General features: G+C 40.2%; 1 protein-coding gene across 9 annotated transcripts in view; it reads right to left on the reverse strand.

Moving 5' to 3' along the window:
* The window catches only part of LOC124297181 (venom dipeptidyl peptidase 4), a 216,837-nt gene that overhangs the window by 4,347 nt on the left and 189,668 nt on the right, over positions 1-22,822 (reverse strand). For all 9 annotated transcript variants that reach the window (XM_046747911.1, XM_046747912.1, XM_046747913.1 and 6 more), the window contains exons 7-13: positions 22,600-22,799; positions 14,370-14,539; positions 12,161-12,394; positions 11,842-12,077; positions 8,428-8,650; positions 5,457-5,644; positions 559-753 (exon numbers count right to left, since the gene is read on the reverse strand). In XM_046747911.1, the coding sequence (XP_046603867.1) occupies positions 559-753; positions 5,457-5,644; positions 8,428-8,650; positions 11,842-12,077; positions 12,161-12,394; positions 14,370-14,539; positions 22,600-22,799 (1,446 nt within the window). The remainder of the gene's footprint in view (positions 1-558; positions 754-5,456; positions 5,645-8,427; positions 8,651-11,841; positions 12,078-12,160; positions 12,395-14,369; positions 14,540-22,599; positions 22,800-22,822) is intronic.

A 22,822-nucleotide genomic window follows, 5' to 3' on the forward strand; every position in this document is an offset into this window, starting at 1 on the left:
GAAGGTAAATTCAATTGCGCGTTTGTTCATGCTGCAATTCCATTCGGTGGAAAAGCTGCTTAAACGAATTGTCACGGAGGGTGAGTTGAGAACTGAATTCCAAAAATGAAGAGAAAAAGAGAAAAAAATTAAAAAAAAAAAAAAACAAAAAGCAGAGAGAAAAGGGCGAAGTCGGCAGAAACTCGTTAATAATCGCTACCTTATATGTACATAAAACTCGGCGGTAAATTAAGTTCGGGTTTCCACTTACTTACTTTCTCACTTATTCACCAGGCGGGCCTACCGCGTTAACTTGAGAAAAGGAAGCTAATTTAACGGACAGCGAAACGAAATTAGGTGTTAGGAGGTAGAAATTACATTTCACTGTCCACGAAAAACCCTCGCAAAGCTAGTTTCCTCCATTCTTGTCCACCCGAAAACGTTGGTAAAATATCAAAGAGTGATTATAAGAAAAAGAAGGGGGTGGAACGAAGAGGAACACGGGGTAAATGATAAGGCTGGATTTTGATTAAAGATCAAATTGATCGCGCATCGCACGGTAGTCAACCGTTTACTTACTTCGTAACGTTGATTTGGTCGTAGATCTCGACTGTCCCGAGGTTGCGATAACCGGCGAACAACATGCTGTTTCCCTTTAATCCGGAACCCCTGCCGTCAATGGCAGCGTGGATGATGCTCTTGTTTGTAACTAGATAAGAACCCCAGTCAACGTTGAACCTCTCCGTGACCTGATAAGAGTCGGGACCACCGTATCTAAAAAAGATATACATATATAGACACATCTTATTAGGTCTTAAGCTGTATAATTTTAAAGGTGACTCGGGACGAGAACTCGTCAAGTTTTAAAGGTTTTAATATTCTCATATTTGTTTTTTTTTTTTTTTTACTGTACCACTAAATTTCATTTTTTCAACATACGTTTATACACTTTGCAGAGATAAAATTTTATCCCCTCCTTAAACCCGAGCGGTTCGGATCGCAAGAGGCATGTAAACAGTTTCTGTTATAGTCAAACACGTATATATGATACATAATTTTGGCAAGCGAACAAAGTAGCGGGCGGAGAAAATAAGGAAAGACGAGATTCTTCCATGAATTGAAAAAGGTTTGTTAATAATTCCAAGAACGTCTGAGGAAGGAGAATTTCTCCGTTCTACCGCAGATACGAAAAGTCTGGAAAACGTACATGTTACATAAAGAGGGTTCCAGCTTTTCCCTCGATGAGTAAAATTGTGTACAAAGACGTACGAAAAATATAAAAAAAAAAAAAAAAAAAAAAAAAATCTCTGCTCACTGAAACTCTTCACAATGTTTATATTACTGTAGATTGCCTCATTTGTTAGAGATTGTCATCAGCTATACCACTGTAGTACGTAGCTGTGCATAAAACAGGTAGAAATTAATGAAGTCGAAAAATAGCGGAATTACGTATCACAAAAGCGGCCTCTTTCAATCCAATATATAAATACCAGCCCGTTATAAGGCCCGTGAATTCGTTAGAATTTCAATGTTCCTTTTTTAAATCCATGCTAATTCAAAGGTTTGGTTGCTTTTGTAATTGGTGCAAATATTCACAGTTATGAAAAAAACTTGTACAAACGTATCAGATAAACGTGTACTGTATTACGGACGCATTTTTTTTCCATCTTTCATTTCCATTTGAGCATTGAAAAACTCATCATCGCTCCACCCTTCGATCGTGTTTCCGGGATCGTTGGATGTAGAGAAAATTTCTCGTTTTTCTTTGCCTTTGCCTTTTCCCCATTACCACGAAAGCTTTCATGCCGTCTCTTTCATCACGTTCATTAATATTTGCATGTTTAAATTCTGGAAACTTTTACATCACATAATTATAGGAATATTGTATACGAACGGGCGAAATGCTTCCCCACCTTGAAGCTGCTTCAACTACTGCTGCGAGAACATGGAATAATTAAACTTTAACTGTACGATCAAGATCGCTGTCGAACTTCTCTGCTGCTTATTTTGCGCTTTTTTTCGTCATCGGTGTCCGTTTCTTGACAATATATATATATATATAACTAGCGGTGCTGTTGGTTTCGTGCAGTTATGAAACTGAGCGCACGATTGTTTCGCACCAGCCCCAACGAAGGGGTAATTTTTTTTCACATTATATATGAGACAACGGTGTGCAGTGGTAGACCCATGCAAAACGCCATGGCTTATCGGGCGCGGAGGATACGAGCGATAAAAAGAAGCGAGTCGGTTCTCCTTTTTCCCAGTTTTATTTTTTTATTACATCATTTACCTCTTTTTTTCGGCACTTGATCAAACGCTTTATACATCGCCGTTACGCAGTACACGCGATTCAATATCGAGAGTATAATCGTTTGCGTACGAGGCTCGTTTATCGCCTTTTAAATTCAGACGGATATGTACATATAGTGAAAATATTCCATCGTTATCTCATTTTTTTATGGTAGGTTATTCTCGTCTCGTTATTTTTAGAAGAAAAATATCAAGTGTTAAAGTGAAAAAATGATGGAAAAGTAAAGCTTGATTAATGAAACGGGTAAACGATTTTGGGAATGTTTTATACATGCATGTTATAGTTGAAAATTGGGATGAATAAAATACTTCAGGATTATATTTAACCAGTGAGTCATTGAACTCTGCCCTAAATATCATTTTCATTTGCTAATGGATAAAATCGATAATTGTATTACTAAAAGTGTGAGAAAATCAGTGGTTACATGTTATGCAGAGAGTTGTAGTTAATTTTGTGAGATTTTTATTTGATTTTGTGTCAATTTTGCCAATTATTTCCAACTTTTATTGCATACATCGTGGCGAAGTAAACGTCAGTTTTCGTTACGATATGATTTTCTATCTATGGATGTTCGATACATTGCACAGCTATTTGTATACTCGTGTATGTATAGAAAAAATCTGGGCAATCGCATCTGAAAATATCCGCATATAAAAATGCAGAATCAGGTTCAAGTTAAAAAATACGGATAGAGTCGCTGTATAGTATAATATATTAATATTGCGGGAGATGTCGTGCGACGAAGATGAAAAAAAAAAGCAAACGTAGACGCGTAGTGGTGAAAAACTTGATAAAATGTAGAATAAAAATGGAAGTATTTGAATATACCGTAGGTTAAACGAAAATTTATGTATATCATAGTTTTTAGCAATATGGCAGAAACGATCGTCAACGTCGGAGCAGCGACGTGATTATTGTGAAATACGATTTCATATATTTTCAGCATATATCACCGGTGGCCTTCCAAGCGCCTCGGTTTTCCCTTATCTTTTTTCTAATTTGTGCGAGCTTTTCCTCCTCGCGACAGCTTTAAAAATTTCAAAAGTAAAAAAAAAGAAAAAAAAAAAACGTTACCGGGTGTATGCACGGCAGCAGCTGGCGGCGTATCTGCTTCTGTCGGCGAATCATAGCGTTATTAGAATTTACGCACGGTAGTTACTCCATCCTTTCGCGATTTTCACTCTTTCGCCGTATGCGCGTACAAATAAGTGTGACAAAAATATACCTGATTAGCGTAAATTTGCCGGCCGTAGGTTTCGCCCGAAAACATACGTACACCGCTGCTGCATTACAGCTAATCATGTTTTACTACATGCGTCACCACGCACTATGCGCTTATGGGCATAGATACGTATGGGGCATTCCGTGAAATCTCGATCAAGACTTTAAGTCCATGTCTCTGATTGGTTTTATAATTATTTTTACAAAAGTACACGGCGAAAATCGCAATCTCAATTTTCTCACAATTTTTCGACCCAGCATATTTAAAGTATAATTTAAAAACCCCCCAAAAAAAACCCAACTTTCTGAAATCTGAAAAAATTTTGAAAAATCTTGTGTAATGTAACAAAATTTTTGACACCACCTTAGAAGATGGAGATTTCATAACTTCAAGTTTGTTTGGGTGAAAAAATTTTGTTACATTAGATAACAATTTTCTGAACTTTTTCAAATTTTACAACGTTGGGCGTTTTTTTTTTCTCAAGTTTTTGCGATTGCGATTGAGTCTTTCGCCATGTGCTTTCGTACAAAAAATTATAAAGCCAACCTGTTATATTGACTTAGAATATTGATCGAGATGTCACGGAATGCCCCATACATGTGTTTAATGATGCACGCTGCCTTGTATAACAGGTAGAAAATCTACAATTTGGTATATCCGTTCGCTGCTGCTGCATACTTATTATTTACCACGGTACCTGAATGTTGAGTCAATATGAACGAAAACATTAACAACGCTCGCCTCCGAATCGCGCAGAGTAAATATCAAACGTGGTTAGACACGCAATATGCATAGTTTGCATACGTGCATTTAACACGAGTACAAATCATATAATGCGATAAATTCTGACCATATCACGATCTGTATCAGCTGTACGTGTACTTATATATTATGTAAAACGATGATGAACAAACAAGCGCACGAGGGGTTAAAATTTTGGAAAACGAAGCCATGTGTGATTGTAACTGGCGTGAAGAATTATTGATAAGCATTACTTTTGATATTTTAAAATAAGAGAGTAGAGTAAATTTAGCAGTTTGAAATATCTATAATTCGAATTCGGTCTGGATAAATTTTGACTAGAAAAAAGTAAATGAATATTTAAACAAGTGATGCGAACATATTTCACAATATTTTCCCAATGCAAGAGTAAACTTTGCAATTCGAGACTATACGTTATACTGCTAAAAATGACAATTAGCGAGAGAGGTTAAGGTATAATATGCGTTGTTACACGTGTGTAATAATATTACACAATATCACATCTTGGCGTGAAATCAGTCCTAAAAGATTACGATTATTGTGACGCGAGCAATATCACGAAAGTCGCAGCTCGTAGTAGGGTGAAAAAATTATAGCTGCTTTTAGCGGCGCGAAAGTAAAACGGAAATAAAAAAATTTACGATACATGCTGTATATGTATGTATATATAATAAAAACAAAGAAAATAAAATAACTGCACATAGTGAACTTTCAAAGCTTGGGTTGAGTGCTTTCATTGAAAACACTTGGAAACAACGTCAACGCTGCAGAGCACATGGCACATTACGTATGTATGTATGTATGTATGTATGTATGTATGTACGTATAGGCGCGACTAAGAGGAACTTACGTATAGACTCTTAAACCCCTACCTTTTACTAGAAGGGAAAAAAAGAAAACATGTCGAGGGAGAGAGAGAGAGAGAAAATAAAACCAAATAAAAGCGTGACAGGAAAATGGCAAAGAAGAAGAAAATCACACGTTTAAGGTGTGTACGCGTATTGCAGTTACTTACCGCAGCCGTTTATACCGTAAGGTAGCGGAAAAACCAAACGTGAGTTACGTAGAAAAAAATAAAAATAACTGTGGAGGAAAAGAAAAAGGCGACTTGATGGATAAAAATTCGAATAATGTGTATAGAAATTCTGACAGAGGTAAATAAAGAAAGAAAAATTCACTTACACATAGACGAGCATCGGATACTTCGTGTTGCCGGTCAGATCGGCATTCGGCGGAATAAGAAGTCGGACCTGAGCTTCAAAGCCGCCGGTAACAGGAACTGTGTACCTTTTGACATCGGGCAGAGATTTCGCAGCTACGACTTCGGCCACGTCCGAGTTGTCTTCCCATGAGTATATCATGGTGGTGTCCTTAAACAGTGGAAAGAAAAACAACGCGATGAATAAAATCGACAATGAATATAATAATAACAATAATCGGGAGCAGTTTTTCCGCTGCAGTTTTATATCCGAGCTCGCAACACGTCACACGTACAATGTTAACACCGTATCGGTACTGCCGTAATTTTTAAAAGCGGTATATTCGAAATATTTAGCAGGCTTTTAAAACTCCCGAGCACCTTGGTTTACATTTTTATTATTCGTATAATACACACTTGGCGTTTTTACGCGGTTTTTACACAACTACCAAGGTATACAACGTCTCTGCATTGACGCAATTTTTGCACCCCCTGTTATCGCTTGTTCACCGTTACTTTTCACGATGTGAAAACGCACATTATTATTACGTACGTACATACTTAGACGAAAGAAATACAATATTAGATCTTGGTGGGTTCATCTTTTTCACATTTTCATTCGCAGTTAAAACATTTACGCGGTAGTTGGTATAAATGCGTATCGGCAAGGAAAACGATCCCGGAATCGACGCGGTGTCGTTTTGTATCAGCACAAGTTGCAGCTGGGATTTTGCGAATAATAATCGCGGCATCTGCGCAAACAGTTAAATTTGATTACGACGTTTTTCGCGGTGCAGCACCTGTTACGTGGGTGCCACATATGGATGTAGCTTCACCCCTCTCATCGCCTCAGTCTCATTTCGGAATACGCGGTTTCATAAACGGTAAAGGGAGAAGAAAGTGAAAATAAAAATAAAAAAAAAAAAAAACAAACAAACTAATATTGCTACATGTATTAAAATTGAATATATAGTAGAAAAGTGATAAGAACTTTGTTTCGGAATTATTGGTGAACGCTGTATAGTAAACATACGTGTATAACAGGATGTTTAAAACACCGTGAAATGAATTTTACCGCTTTATAACGAATTGTGGGAATTGTAACTCGAGGGAAGAGGAAATAAAGGTGTAATATAAAAGCGTCATCAAGGAATTGTAAGGGGTGGCTGCACACACATGTAATAAGGGTTGTGACGAGCGCTCAGGTGCCCGGCACAGGGTAGGTGGGTATTACCTAAAGTGAATTCCAAGTGGGAATCATTCCTCGTTTCCTGTCGTACACGCCCGCAAGGACTTTGATAATAATTGCGTTGCTTGCAAATACAACGTTGATTGTCTTGAGCACCTGACGGTACGTGTAAAACAAATATTAATTATAAGCGGGTTTCTACCTAGAATGAGATTTGCGGGACAAATGCGCACGTCAGGCATGAAAGGCAAAGGAGAAGAAAAAAATGACGGAAATATTCAAATAAACTAATATATATATATATAATTAAAGTTGGTTCATAATTTGACTCGAAAGATCGTACACTCAATGCTTGGGCTTGGAAACGAGATTTGTGTATTTACATTTTTCAAATTTATGAAACACGTATCGTATCTCCGCAATTTTCAATCATCCGCGCGAATTACAAAACAAACTTTCAATCTGAAACGTAATTACGAACAAAATTGTACGAGTTTCGCAAAATTTCGCAGTATTATACACGGATGAAAAGCAATGAATGCGTGGGAATAAACAAACGCGAATGAATACAGAAAAAAAGAGAATTTTTATGCGTTTGGTTTACTTTAAAGCCGTGTATAATACGCGGTGTTTCTGTGCCTGTTGAATTATACACACGATCGGAATGAATTTTTATTTGATTTGATTTTTTTTTTTTTCGACAGAGATTTTATTAACAGACAAAGAGTTGTTTTTATGCACGCGGGTATAGGGTTGCAATTTTTTATTTTCCAATCCAAATTGTACATTTCAGGAAAAAAATGAAATGAATTTATGAGGAGAATAATGGCAACAGAAACGATTTCCATGAAAATATGTCACAATTAAATGTGTACTGTGCACTTGATTAATGAAAAATTCTCTCTCCACAGCCTTCTGATCGAAATGCCTGTGTATCTTTTATTCGAGTATGTTGAATATTATGATAAACGTGGCCAATGAGGAAGACTGTAAAAAATGGACAGGTGGGCGAGAAAAGCTCGTCAATGGATTTAAGATGGGAAGTGTTTTGATTCTGTCTGAATTGAATTACGAATTGAATAACGGGGTCGGAAACTTTGGCCATTCAATCGCAGCGGTAAGAGAAGTGAAAAAGGAAGAACGAAAAGAAAGGAAAAAAACGTCAGGAAGACAGAACGATACTAAACACAGTGGAGGAAAATATCGCAGACGATGCAATGAAGTTTATCAAATACTCGACAATTTACTATTTATTATTAAATTATTAATTATTAAAAAAACTATTTATCTTATGCACCTACAGAGTTGAACTTTGCACGGAGGAAAGAAAAAAAAAAAAATAAATAAAATTGTCGAGGATATATTTTCACAACTTCTCGAACGTTAATTGTGAGCAGAGAGGGAAAAAGAGCAAGTTGTTAATTTTATAAAGCAATCGGTGAGAATCTTAAAAAATTTCTTTACTTACTATGGAACAAAATTCGTTCTTACAATTAAAATGAATTAAACTCAGCGCGGAGAGTTGTCATTTATCGTCAACTAAATGCTTGTAATATAACAGCTGTATAGGCATAAATTAAAAATTACCATCGCAACGTAACATAACAAAAAACGAATCCATAAATTACTAAAGCAAAAACGGAGGAACAATTTCACACCGCAGGGGTACAAACGTGGTTGACCAGGAAGAGAAATGAGGGTAAGATGGAAAAAAGTTACACGCAGAGACAGAGGAGATAAAAATCGTGACAACGAATGTCGCTTACCTTGGAGTAAACCGATATTTCCGGTACACCCGGACCCGCGCAGGTGAGAATGTAGTGGGAATTGTCGGTAGATAGTTTTGCCGTATTGTAAAGGCAGTCAGTTTCCTCGTTCGAAGACTTCACCCCGCAGCTGAGACATTCCTCCGTGAAATCCGTCGTCGTTATGTTCACTCTGTACAGGTGCTGCTGAGCCGGGTCTGAAGTTGCGGTAGCCAGGTAGTATCTGCGTAGTCCAAGTTGCGAGAGAAACGAACGAAATGAGAATTTCGTCGACGTTGCGCGTCTTGTTTAAAACTCACCGAAACAAAATTCTTGTCGAAACAATCAAACGTGCGGTTAAGGGTGGCGAAACGGACGTTTATTTGTGTCAATTCGAGATCTCTTGGCCTAATCAAACGTTCGTTTTACCCAATCGATTAAATGAAATCGCAAACAATTTGTTAGACCAATAGATCTTGAATTATTGTCAATAATATACCGAGAGAAATTTTTAGCTCCGGTTACCGCTCAGTCCTTTAACTATTTTCACTTTTTACCACAATCGAACAATATGGTTCTAGGTAGAAAATGAAAATTAGTTTTCTAGTATCCGTAACCATTCTTTCTCATTACGATCGCTGTTGCTATATTTTCTTGCAACTGTTTGGAAAATTTAATGCCTGTGCAACGATATTTAACTAAAAAAGTAGAGTAAACCGAAGAAACTGATTTTGTAATAATTCCAACAATGTTCAAAAAGTTTTTTTTTCTCAGCGTAAGCATTCGTTCCACCGCCCGTAACCGCGCACTTTGTTAAATCAACAAAATTTTTCACTCTGTGTTCAAATCGCAAGGCGTTTGCGAAAAATACAACAAGCCCTGATAATGTACCCGTACAAGGGTTCGTTCGCATATCCAACTTTCTCGTGAGTTATGCCTCTCGTGAAATCGGCTCGAGGAGCGGAGAAAAAGTTTGAAAGAGATATCCGAGAGGTGGCTATTGGTCCCGGATGTCCGGGTCTTCAGGGACCTCGAACTGGCAGGGAGTAATGCGGGCTAACCGCGTTCACGAGGGCGATAAATAATTCCCGTAGGAAATAAGAAACCGAGATTCGCACACGCACGCCGCGCGAATATACTTCCGCCGCAAGTGCTAGCCGTCAAAAATTTGGCAAGTGTTAATTTCCTCGCCCGCTGCAAGGGGAGGAGGGAGGTCGGACGTTGAGCCGTGCACGAGTTACCAGCGGTTCAGATACACCCAAAAGCGGAGATGGATGCGATAGGTTAAATGAAGCGGATCTTCAAATTAATCCATTCCGAACACCATGCCGCGTGATCCATCTTCCCGTGGGATAGTCTCCACCTCGTCGCAGCTAGTTCATGGCGAACCGACGCGGGTTCACCCGATGAAACAATGTTCATCCATGTTCGCTACATCCGTTGATGGAGCGTAGCGGCTATTATCCTCCCGAATCCCGAGATGTATTGAATTACGATGAGCCTGGAGAGGCGACGCGTGCAGGAATTTGCAAACTCTTGCGGCACTTCGTAATACGCAACCGCGAGGACTCGTTTTTCACCAATTTTCATCAACTATCATCCTCGTCCCTGTTGCCGCGAAACGCTTAGTCCGTATCAGGTGAGCGAAGGAGCGAGGAAAACTTTCCTACTTCACGACGACGAAAAGTTTATCGTCGTCTTCGCCGGTGCGGAAGGTGTTACAGAATGGAAATACCCGCCTGCCTCGCTGCACTTTATGCATAGTTTCAACCCACCGAGGAACAATATGCATACCTTCTGTAATAACGTTATGCCGCAAATAAATAGAACGATTTTGCTTCCTTCCAAGTTCAATCAAGCGTTCGTTTCACTTTAGTCATTTCAAGATGTGATTATTCTCGCGGTACATGTTCACTGTCATGTGAGGTCAAATCAAGGGGACCGTGATGTGTCGCGGAAACTAGTTTTACCTGTTCTAGCGGTTTTCAGAAGTACGTATTTCAGCATTGATAATCAAATTTTTATACACGTGTAATTCCTAGGTCAACGCGCAGCTAAAATTTTTTTCAACAAAATCGGTTTGGTGTCGTGAGATTAAAGAGACAAAGTTAGTCAAATTTGACTTCGTAAGGCATCGTTATCTTCGGAAGACAAACCAGTTACGCTCGAGGACAAGGATTTTTTTGCTCTTCATTTTCAGCTGAGTTACGAGCAAAATAAAGACACACGTTTATTACGATTTTTCGGAAAGTTTAGTCAATACGTGACGTTATTTTATGTATTGAATATTTTTCTTGCATACTCACAAACTTATTTGTAGAAATGTCACGTTTTCCGATAAAAAAAAAAAAAAAAAAAAACGATACCTTGTGAAATCAAATCGGACTAACGGTGCAGATTCGACTTTACGACAACCAACTGATTTTACCGAATAATGGACCTATGCGTACTATTCATGAATAAATTACGATAAATATGGTCTTCGATGCTTAATTAAACAGCAGACATTACGGACGAGTTCTAATAAATAGAATGAAGACAAAAGTCGATGTGTAATTTGTCTGCTAAAAGCGTGTACATATACATTATATAAACATACATATACACATATAAATAACGTATACGTATATACGTACATATAAAACACGAAATCCGTACTAAATCCACGGATTACTCGTGACTCTAACAGATTTGTACATTTCCTACGAACCGCTTCTACAAAATACATTTGTATATACAGGACTCGTTAATGGTCTGAAATTCTGCGTCTGGATTTCGGTCGCAAACCCCTTTCAAACCGTGAAACGTGTTACGGGACGTAAAACCATTTAGATTTGAAACGAGATTGCATGATAAAAAAAAAAAAAGTGGCAAAAACAAAACATGAGATAGAATATCACAGCCGCGGTTTCATCCCGATAGGAAGACCTTCGTCGGTATTCGAAGGTGGATTATTATACGTATAGGATGAGGTCTAAGAAGCTGGATATTGGCAACCGAGCGGTGAACGGGGAGGACAATTTGCTGACTCTCGGTTCCGCTACCGAGCCACACCTCGAATGCAATTAAGCTGAAGTTTACGCAACGCATTAGTAGTTAAACTGCTGATACTCTGAAACTGCAATCTAATTAGGTCTGCATGTACGTGTACACGAGCATGTATGAATGCGTACGTATACACGAGCGAAGGGCTAGATTGACGAGAGGTTCAAGTTGCAGGAACTATTATTCGTGACTCCGCGGATCAAAAAGGGTCTCCCCGCTCCTTGACCTTAAAGCCCGACTAACTAGAGTCGGAAGAAGACTTCAAGCCGAACGTTTTTGGTGTATGCCGCCGAGAAACACGTACATTAAGCATTGATGGAAAGTTGATGATACGAGTTGAACATTTTTACAAACGGAGGAAATATTGATGGCTGATTTATCGTTACTCACACCAACGAGCTGTCTTCGTCCCAGGAAAGTATCTCGGTGACGACGTGGGTGCCGGATGTTAGGGCAGTGGAAACCGGTGAACCGGAAGTGGCGTTTGTTATCATCGTGAGATGTCGCCAGGCTCCGGAGTCACCCTGATCCTGGGGAAGAATCAGGAGAAATGCGGTTCCGTCGCTGCTGAATATCGGCGGTTCGAATTGTTCGACCCAACCGGCGGTTTCCGCGTGCGACAAGCCCTGGACGATAAATAAAATGAAAATTTTCGTTCCGTTCCTTTTTTCTCTTCGTAAGCTATATATCGGGTTCAGAAATCAAATACCGTGGCGCAGGTGTTCGTCGATGGCTCGCAAAGCTGTACGTAGGCAATGTTCTGCACGCGGTTCATCCAGGTAGCAGAAATCAGATTATTGGTCGGGAAAGCGACAGCGGCTAAAATCCGCTCGTCGCTGTCCAGCTGAGATGGATGTGATATTTCCACCAGCGTTACGTTTCCGGCCGCGGCGAGCTCGAGATCGACGTAGAACAGTTTTACGGTCGGATTCGTGGTCCCGCTCTGGAAAGAAAAGAAAAAAAAAAAAAAAATGGCGAGGAAAAAAAGAAATATCATCAATGCTTTTACCTTTTTAATCGAATACGCGACGACTGGCCGAACGCAACGTTCGAATGTTTCGTCCAGACGAAGAGTGAATTTATGCAATAAAAAAAAAAAAGGGATATGTACATAGATTTGTAGAGGAAAAATGTTTTCAAGTGTTTAAAATGAATTAAAAAAAAAAAAAAAAAACTTCCAAAGGTACACATACATCATAAGTATGCAGTAATTTTTCTCCAAATCTTCCGAAGAAACGTGTAAAATGAAAAAACACACAAAAAAAAAAAAAAAATAGGGCAAATTTGCCGCGCAGGGTTTTAAATTACGTATTTTTGTCAACTTTATTATTCTTTCTCTTCTTTGCCTCTCCGTTACTTCCTTTGACCCTTTTAATTCACCCCATGAGCGTATGTTATTATACAGACATGAACGTTGAGCTCAGAGTCATCCGATGACTCGCACACGTAATTACGATTGTTCATCCAGGTGGTAATTTCCCTGTAAGCAGATACCTATCGAGTTTCAAAGCCTCCGCCAGAGTAAATTCACCGAATGGCTCGATGTCGCTTGGGAAATTTACGTTTAAGACACGGGCGCCCGCACACGCAAGCGACGCGCATACACGGGCGCGAATTTGCCATTGGACTTTGAAATCCTATAACAGCCGGTTGTGGGATTAACGCTATGCATACCCATGCATAATATTTGGTTATTTGAGCTAAAGGATGCCGACACGCGTAGCATTAAATTCGGCCCCCCCCCCCCCCTCAGAGTCAACTGATCTCCAGCAAATCAGAAACTGTGATACAATATACCTGCGTATACTCGGTTTCTAATCTAAATCAACAACGAATGAAAAATATATTAGATTGCTGCGCCGGAGAAACTCTCGAGAAAATAACGCGTGTGCGGGGGAAAAAATTATATCCAAGTGTTAGCTTAAATAAGTATAAACTTATGATCCAGGAGTATTCTGGCCACGGAGTCGAGGTGTGTATTTTTATATCGTAGAGAAGATACTAGGCTTATCTCCATGGAGGAGGTGGTCAAATCATTTCGAATTCTTCGCCTTGTCCCTTTCGTTCAACATGGGTACAAAGAAGGTGAAAAAGCGACGTTTCAAGTCGATGGTTTGGTATACCCCGAATCGTCGAGGAAATGCAAAAAGAGAGAAAGAAAAAAGAAAAACCCACAGCTACGAGGAGCCCTGTAAGAATTTCTCCCCGGCCTTCGCCTCTCCGCAAACGGAAAAGGCTGTAGGAGATGGAAAAAAAAACAAAGGCAACACTGCATAAGCGTACATAGGAGAATATGGTGGTGGGGGGAAAAAAAGGAGTGAAAAGAATAAATAAAAGTAAAAACGAAAACGAAACTGGGTTAATACAGCCTTGCTTCCTCATCCCGATTCGCGTATATTGCACATGTCTTCTTCTCGACTCTGAGATCTTGATCAAAACGGCTTGTTCACCGGCGCAGGGAACAAAGCCAGGGCGAACTGCTGACACGACGCTGCAGGCGCACCGTATCGGCTCTCATAAATATGTAGATCCTCCTCTCCGATCGGAGGGTTGAGCCTGCTGCACAAGACTCGTTGAAAATCGCGGGCACCGCGTGCACCGGAAGCCCGAGTGCGGCGGGTCTTGACTTTTCCATTTTTCCCTGATCCCGCAGGATGTTTTCCCTCGCTTGGTTATTTTCCTTTTTAACCCCAATGGGAAGCGGCTGGTGTCTATATTCCAAGGGTGGGTACCCGGTCCGAGGGACCGACCCTTATCCTCGGCGTGTTGCGGTCGATGATCCGCAATCTGTTGCACGCACCTTCGCCTCGCCCTTCGGAACAACCCTGATCGGCTCGATGAACTTGTCTAATTAACCGTAACTAAGGGAAAACTGCAGAGGCGGAGGCGGCGTAATTAGTTCAGCAGGTTTCACTCACCTTCGGATAGTGGATCGGGATCGAGGAGGTGTACTGCGACGAAAGACTCCCAGGGTAACCGTAGTACGGTATGTGCATTACCGGAGTACTCGTGTCGTCGAAGTGACCGAATACCAGCCCCGAACCGTTCGGGGAGAACCAGAGGGCCTTGTTAGAGCTGAAGACTTCCTCTGAAACAGAACATTACGTATTTATTCGATTATTCGATCAGACTGATGACAAAAAAATATACCACCAAAGTTAATTCATCCTCGCAGACGGTGAGCTATGGATATTCGCGGCAAGGGATGAAATATTGACTAATTGGGTGTCCTTGAGAGTTTCACCTTTTTCTTCTTTTTCTATCCGTTCACGAGCATTTTACGTCCTTTTATAATCGTATTAAACCAGAGACCGACGTATTACGGGTACCGGTTAAGTTGGCTTTTCAACTCTACAACGAGGTTTCTTTTCACATCGACGTAAAGTACGTTGAAAATGAAAGATAGAAAAATGTGTACCGCCGACAGTTCGAACGTACCTCGTGTATCGATACTTTCCGTGAAAGGTTTTACGAAGCGTCGTTTTTGTCTGTCGAGAAAAATAAAAGCCGAGAAGTCGAGCGGTTCGAATAAAGTTTAAAAGCTACGATAGCTGTACATCAGCGTATAAGCAAAATACCGCTGCTCACTCTCCGGTAAAAGTAAAACAGATTGTCAATGTATACCGCACGTAAAACCCCTTCGTACAATATGAACGTTCGCTTATAAAAGGCCGCATGCGGAGGAAGTTCTTTCGCTCGTTCCCGATGCCATTATTTGGGAATATCTCATACATCCATACATCAGCGGAGCGTTATTCCCCTCCGGTATCGTTCAAACAAATACGCCCGTACAATATGTATAGTGCACGGCAATTCACAGTAAATAAGGTATTTTGCCACAGGTGATTGGGACCGACCGATACGATCGTCTCTTTCCCTCCATTTTATCTTGGTATAACGGCGTACCGTATACACCCTCCTGTTCATCCACCTTCCACACGCGTGATGCAATATAAATATCTCAGAGGAAATCTCCCGCGACAAACAACTCTCGGAAACTCTCGTCTTCGAATATATCGAGCTTTTCCGGCGTTGCCCCCCCCCCCCCCCCCCCTCGTACAATACTGGGTATATATAAACACTTCTTCCTCTTCTTTATCTGAACGTACCTTACAGAGAACGTATATCGGTATACCAAACCGATTTACGGGGTGATCGAGACGCAGTCGATAGCGTATCGCGACGCACTTCGGACACTTGCGGAAGAGAAACCTGTTACGATGTCCCCCAGGTATACGGAGGTACGATTATCTCCACGCCACGCTGCCCGTTCTTAATCTAGCGTCAATTCGTTATCTTGAAAATGCCGATGGTAATTTATATTTCAAGGAGGCGAATAATCCGATCAATCTCCGTCATCGTCATTGTGCATCCGACGGAGGAGATCTCGAGATGCTGGACGGCTGATATAATCACGCCTCCCTGTGTACTACGAGCTGGGATTTGGCGTGCAGTATTCTCGATACACGGCATCCGTTACGTCGAGACGTCACACCGGCTGACAACCGTCAACCCTCGCTAATTCGGCCAGCAGTGATATAAGCTGTACGTGTAGTTCGGTCTGCAGCTGGTATCCAACGGGTGTTCCAAACGAATCACCCACGTACGTGTCGGAGAGAATCGGTTTCGCGTTTCACGAAACAGGCGCCGATATTCCGTAGCCTGAAAAATCCACCCCGACCGTTCTTTCGGTGTGAAGAGAATTCGAAAGAAATTCGTTAAAAATCGTGGGTCAAATTGTCCTCGAAATAGAGACAACCACGGAGCCTGGATACAAGGAAAACGATCGTCATGTTTAACAAACGACTGAAAATTTGGACGAAGATTTTTCTACACCAGAGGCGCTGGCGTTGCTGATGTCTGGTTTACAAGGAGAACGCCGTGATCGCTTGATATGAACAATAAAAAACGGACCCCGTGAACCTGACATCAACGTCGCCGGCGCCGCTCTGGTGAACATTGTGAGAAAATGACGCTTGTCCTTTTTTCTGGCCGCAAGTAAAGCCAAAAAGCCTGCGTCGATCGTTATCCCTACATCTCGGCTCCGCGAAGAGCACCCTGTATGTATAAATAGGAACAGCAGCGGTTGGCTCGTGGCCGCCTGTCAGGTCTCAGGTTGAACGTTACCAGCTGACGCGAAGGATACTCTATACTCTCTATATAGGATCTTCCAGGCTCGCTCGAGTATAGCCCAGATTGAGGAGCACAAAGCTACGCCCTAATCAACCACGCGAACGAAGCAACCCTCTCTTCGCCCATCCTCCCCCCATTTCTCATCGGTAGTTGAGATCGGCCCGACGGCGTACTTCGAGTATAGGAATTCATTAAGCTACTCCAGCCGCATGGCGTCCGGGTTGTTGTACTATACGTACCTACTTCGTGGATATTATCAGTTATACGAGGGTGCGGGTAAGAAATCAGAAAAACCGAAAATCAGAATGGTCAGAATTCCAAATGTAAATGTATCGAAACCTCACAATCGGGAAAGAACAAAGTGGCGAATCTTCGCTAAGCCAGAAATAATGGAAATAGAACATAAAAGTATCGAAATTTTAAGTTATACAATTTAGAATACACGACTGGTGAAAATTCCGAAAGGCAATTTGTAGAATGAGGCAAATTCGATTGCTCACAAACGCAAATAAATAACCTTCGGATGGATCGTAAAGTAGAATTTTCATCTATTCGAATTCATAAATGCGAAGGATCAAGAATCAGAACGATTATAACTCCGAGTAATAATCTCATACAAGGCTTGGAATATAGAATTGCTGTATATCAGAATCGTCAGAATGAAGAATCGCAATTTATCGGAAGAGTCGATAACTGATATCATATTAGAAGCCAAGAAATATAAGTTTGTGGTATCAAAAGTCGTATTCAATCTTTTAACGAGATAAAAATATTGCAGAATTTGTTTGACTCTGTATATAAAACATTTTACAAGTCAAAATAGATTAGTTGGATAGACTCGGAATGTGAAATTCTGGTGTTAAGCCATCCGTACGGTTACTTTCGGAATACCGATCTTTCCGAATTGTACGATTCTGAATAATGACCCTTCTACATTCTGGATATCTGTTTTCCGCCGTTTCTAGACGATCAAGTTCTAGCTTTTATTTTTATAATATTTGGACATTTGAGAATATGAAAATTTTCTAAAAATTCATTCTCTAGAATATTGACTCTGTACGTTATTAAATTCCGCATCTCTGAATTCTTGGATCAACGTTTTCTGAAGTAAGTGGGTTCGGATAATAGAGCCCTCTGCTAAATACATTTTAGGTAAGCTGCAGCTTTATATTGGGAGCCATTCGGGACTTAAAATTTCTGATAGTATCTGTTCTCTCATACTTGTTATTCGAGTTTATCAAATTCCGAATTCTGGGCATTCTGATTTTCGGTTTTTCTGATTTCTTACCCTCACCCGTTATACGATAGTATAACTTATTTTTAATACCGGCTGTACCTAACGCATCTCCGAATTATCGAGTGATCGTCGCTACGCGATAAGACTAAGAGCATTTGGAAAATAGCCAGTTGAACGCGACGCGGGTGAATTCGCACTGAGTAAATCTTCATTGTTCGCTTACGTAGAAGGGAGCCGGAGTTTGAGGACCCAGGGAGAAAACTTACGGAGAAAGCGAGAGAGAACGAGGAGAGAAAATAGAGAGCGAAGAAGAGCGTTGATTGAATTTCACAAGCGGTGTCCTAACCGAGAGGCTGTGCTCGCCGGAATGAAAAATAGATTACAATTCAATTTTGAGAAATGTAAGAAATTACAAGATATAATTGATTGAATTTCAAATCATTCAACGAACTAACGAAATGCAAAAACACCTGGATATTACAGTCAATCACAGGCAGTCGCCGGCAATCGCTTGAAATTATTTAGAAATTTACAACAATGTCAATGTACAAAATAAAAAATAAACAGAAATCTGTTCAAAAAAATGTGTGTATCTTAAATGGCAATATTCACAGACCTTGTGCGAGGGTTAAGGGTTGACTTGGAGATCTGTGCTTTGAAGAAGATTTTCATATATTTATTTGGAACTGATCCGAGACGGCAATCAAGTCAAAATTCTAAAAAGTTCAAAATGAAGATCACCCTAATATGTATACATATAGATTATATGTATATGGGGCCTTCTCAGATTAGCTCTGTAATTTTTTCTATGGAAGTACATGGCGAAAAACGCAATTGCAATTTTTTCAGAATTTTTCGACCCAGCGTATCTGAAGTATGATTAAAAGTTTGAACAAAAACCCACTTCCTAAAATCTCATAAAATTCAGAAAAATAATACATAATATAACAAAATTTTTGACAGCTATTAGAAGATGGAGATTTCATATCTTCAAAACTGAACAAGAAAAATTTTTTTAATAAAATTTACTATTTACTGCCCCCTATACATATTAAATTAATTTTAATTAATTAAATAAAAATGGTATTCCGATTATTCGAACGATACTTGTCATATTTAATTACCTGTATATGACAAGTATATGCAATTTAATCGTAAAAGATCCGACTGTAACTATATATTATCCAGAGTTGATTGAGCTGGGTTGATCAATCTCTATTTCCGACAAGCTTGTGCAACTTACATCGAAGAAATAGAACAAGAAAAATACATTTCCGATTGACCAACCAATCGTATAAGATTTAGCGCTGTAGGCGTTCCTAATTTAATTTCAAAATTCTGCTAAACAATGTGACTGCATGTTCCCAATTTCTGTGTAAAAACAAACAACACGTAGATTTCAGTCTTTTTCTAGATAATTTTCAAACTTTCGGTACTGAAAACCTGTAGTCAAACATTTGTACAAACACAAATATAAATATGAGAAATCAATGAGACGCTGTGAAAAAATGGAAAAGAGTTTCGGTTCAATTTTTCTGAACAAAAAGAAACCGATCAAACTACAAATTCCAGTCAATACCGCGTGTCGTGTCGTCCGACGTAGGTACGCACATAGTTCCGGACGAGAACGATACACAACGTAAATGTGTGTTTATTCCGAGTGTAGAAACATGGGTCTGGAGAAGATTCGATGTAGGCGCAAGTGTGGCGTGGTAATTCGAGTGGTTTATTGACGGTGGAAAACGCGGAGAAGCGATGTTCTACCGCTCCGAACTCCGCAGGTTGCGTATGGCGGAGAGGGGTTCGGAATCCCTGAGGAAAAAGGAGAGCGACGGAGTCCTGGGAGTTCCATTAGCGGTGCGGATTTGCCCAGAGGATTCTTTTAAATCCGGTCGGCTCTATTAACGTCACACTTTCCGATAAAGCGAGAAATAAGAACATCCCCCTCTGGACTCCTTCCTCCCGCGCCTCTTATACTCCCGCAGACCAAAGATCGTTTCCCGGATTAAATCTACGATCCTCCTGTACAAGAATCAAAGGTAATAGACTCCCTCTGTTGGAAGATATCGCCCGTATTATACGTTTATATGCTCATCTCGGACGGCTCGCCGTTTCCCGGTATGAGATAACTAGACATTTTTTGTCACCATCGCGATCGATGAGACTCGCGGGAAAAAATCTATCTTCGTTGCACGCTGATCGTGAGAGAAATTTTTAGCTCCGGTTACCGCTCGGTCCTTGACTATTTATCATTTTTTACCACAATCGAAAAATATAGTTCCAGGTGGAAAATGAAAATTAGTTTTATAGCTGTTACCGGAAAGTCTGGTATCCGTTGTTGGTTTTTTTTTTTGGTGCGATCACTTTTACTAGATTTTCTTGCAACTGTTGCAAAAATTTAACGCTCGTGCAATAATAAATTGACGTTGAAGCCTCGTTTAAATAAAAAAGTAGAGTAAATCTCACAAACTGATTTTCCGTTGCAAACACCAAAAAAGGATCGACAATAGCGCGAAATGGTTACGCGTACCTCGTTTTTCCTAATTCCAACAATATTCAAACAGTTTTTTTAACGATACCTGTTTTACTCAATTCTTCTAGTTACCGTAGCAAATAAAATTTTCCCAGTGTGTCCAGACATGATGAAATTTAATATTTCGCTTTTAAGATTCGTTCAGAAATTAATAATCGCATATTGGAATAAGGATAATTTAAAAACTTTTATCATCTTGTTGCACAAAATTTTTCTAGTTAGCCCAATTCCTTCTCCCGAGCTTTAATCTCAGGAGAACGCACGTCGGCGAATTTTTAATTTCATCGTTTAGAAATGGTAGGTTAAACGGTGTCCTTGCACGCTTTTTCTTTCACAAAAGATTGTGATAAAGATAGGATTTTTTTGAGTGCGAAAGAAATAAAATAAAAAGTAATTCAACGCCTAGCGTTTTGGACAAAGGGAGGAAAGGAAAAAGGAGGAAAATTCCTGCGTGCAAAATCGCAATGCAGTATGTACGAGAGTTATAAGGCAAAAGCTATGAGCATTGTGCCGCATACGTGAGCAAGGTACGTACGTACCTGCGGAACAAAAGACGCCGCAGCGAATCTATTGGAAATGCGAAAGCTCCGGACTCCCGCAGGCATCGTAGCTGCGCAATTTAACGCTTTTATCACGCTGCAATTACTACACGTATACAAACGTATAATAAACTTTGCACCTAGATAAAAATTTCACTTTATATCTAGTAATAGTTACTAGAAATTTCTACACTGTTAAAAATTTTCGTGTAGCCTCAGGTCCGTACGGGCATATAAAAATTGACGCGAATTTCAATCGGAATCAGAAAATTGCTAAACAGACAGTGTGAAATGTTACGCGAAATGTACTAGAGATTTTTATAAGTGTAGTGAAAAATATTGTAAAAGTGAAGCACGGTGAAAATTGAACGAGTTGTTCCTAGGATTATGTTTCTCAAATATCTCTTTATATTCCCTGTTTCTTTGAATTGAATCGAGTCCGTTTTGCGGCTGAATAGCGACTGCTCGATTATTTTTCGCCTTCGGGACTGTGCGAGCGATACGAATGTAGAGTTTTCACTGTAATATTAGACCGTGAAGTTTCAAGCTTCCAGTGCTTGCGCACGTGGCATAAAATGAATAATCCAAGTAAAAAGGTGGAGTAAAATTTTAATGAAAAGGTGGCAAAAAGAAACGCAACCTTCTGTCATCGCGTCGTGAAATCTTCCCTTCCTGCAGCGTTACATTCGCACTATACAGCCGAGAATAAGGGAGAGGGAAAAGAGGGAAAAGAGGGAAAAGAGGGATTGCCGTGAGAACAAGGAGGACGTAATTTACGATCCTGAAACACCTGTGACGCGACTCCGATTCATCGCATTAATTGAAACTAGGAGAAAACTAGCGTCGTTCTCTACTTCTGCCGTCGTGGAAATAAATCGCGATAAAGAATCCAGCTTGAACCTAAATCATTTCCCCTATCTCACGGATGCCGTATCACATAAAGTGCTGAGCAACAACCGGAGCAGAAAAATTCATCCATAATAAGTCGGTCAATTTTCCCTCTACATTAGATTCTTCTTTTTGTCCTCAACCTCCGTTACTCCCGATAACTATATGTAAATTAATAGAATTTTCGCTCACTCCGCGGTGAGAATACTGAATTATTTGCATAAACGTAAAACTTAAGAAACACCTCCAGAAGTTTCAGCAGAATCCGTGATCCGGAGGTCTGATATATACTTTCCGTCTTGATAAAAGAAAAAGAAGTACGTCCACGTTCCTTGTACCGATTAAAGAATAAAATGTCGACCTACGACAGCAAGGCGGCTATTTTTAAAACAAACGATCCGACCAGACGATGTTTCATTAATTCATTCATACAATTCTAATTAACCATCCAAAAGCGAGTTGAATCCACTTCAGTTCAGAAACGAGGTACGCGTAGAAGGTGCGGAGAGTTTTTCCACGCTTTTTATTTGCGATTCGTCTTTGGCCCAATAAGTTCTTGCATCCGTCCCGCAGCAATGCGGGCTCCTCGATTGAGCTGATATAATTTCATGAATTTGTAATATTTAATCCTGACAGTGAACCTGAGCTGAAACTTCGGCCATATCATCTCGAGGAAGGGCATAAAACTAGATTGACCGGCCTGCCGAGACGCGGGCGGCCATTCGTACGAATATTAATTTCACTGCGCTCGGGTGTTTGGTCGGATTTTCGCAAGAGGCTAAAAGTGAGAAGGAAATTGTTCCGATATGCAGACTCACCCTCGTAAACCCAGTCCGGTACTCCGTTGTATATCGTTCCGAAAACTCCGTCCGTTGTCAGCTCGTAATCGGTTTCTATTTCCGCCTGTGGCCGGTAGTAGATGTTGTTCTGCAACACGTAGACCAAGCTGTTTCCCTGTGGTCCCCAAGTCGCCAGTTGAAGAATGCTCACGTTGTTTCGCGAGAGGCTTGTCTGCTCGCTGCGAACAGATTTAAGAAAAGA

Source organism: Neodiprion virginianus, chromosome 2 (assembly GCF_021901495.1).
Source record: "Neodiprion virginianus isolate iyNeoVirg1 chromosome 2, iyNeoVirg1.1, whole genome shotgun sequence".
NCBI classification, from domain to species: Eukaryota; Metazoa; Arthropoda; class Insecta; order Hymenoptera; family Diprionidae; genus Neodiprion; species Neodiprion virginianus.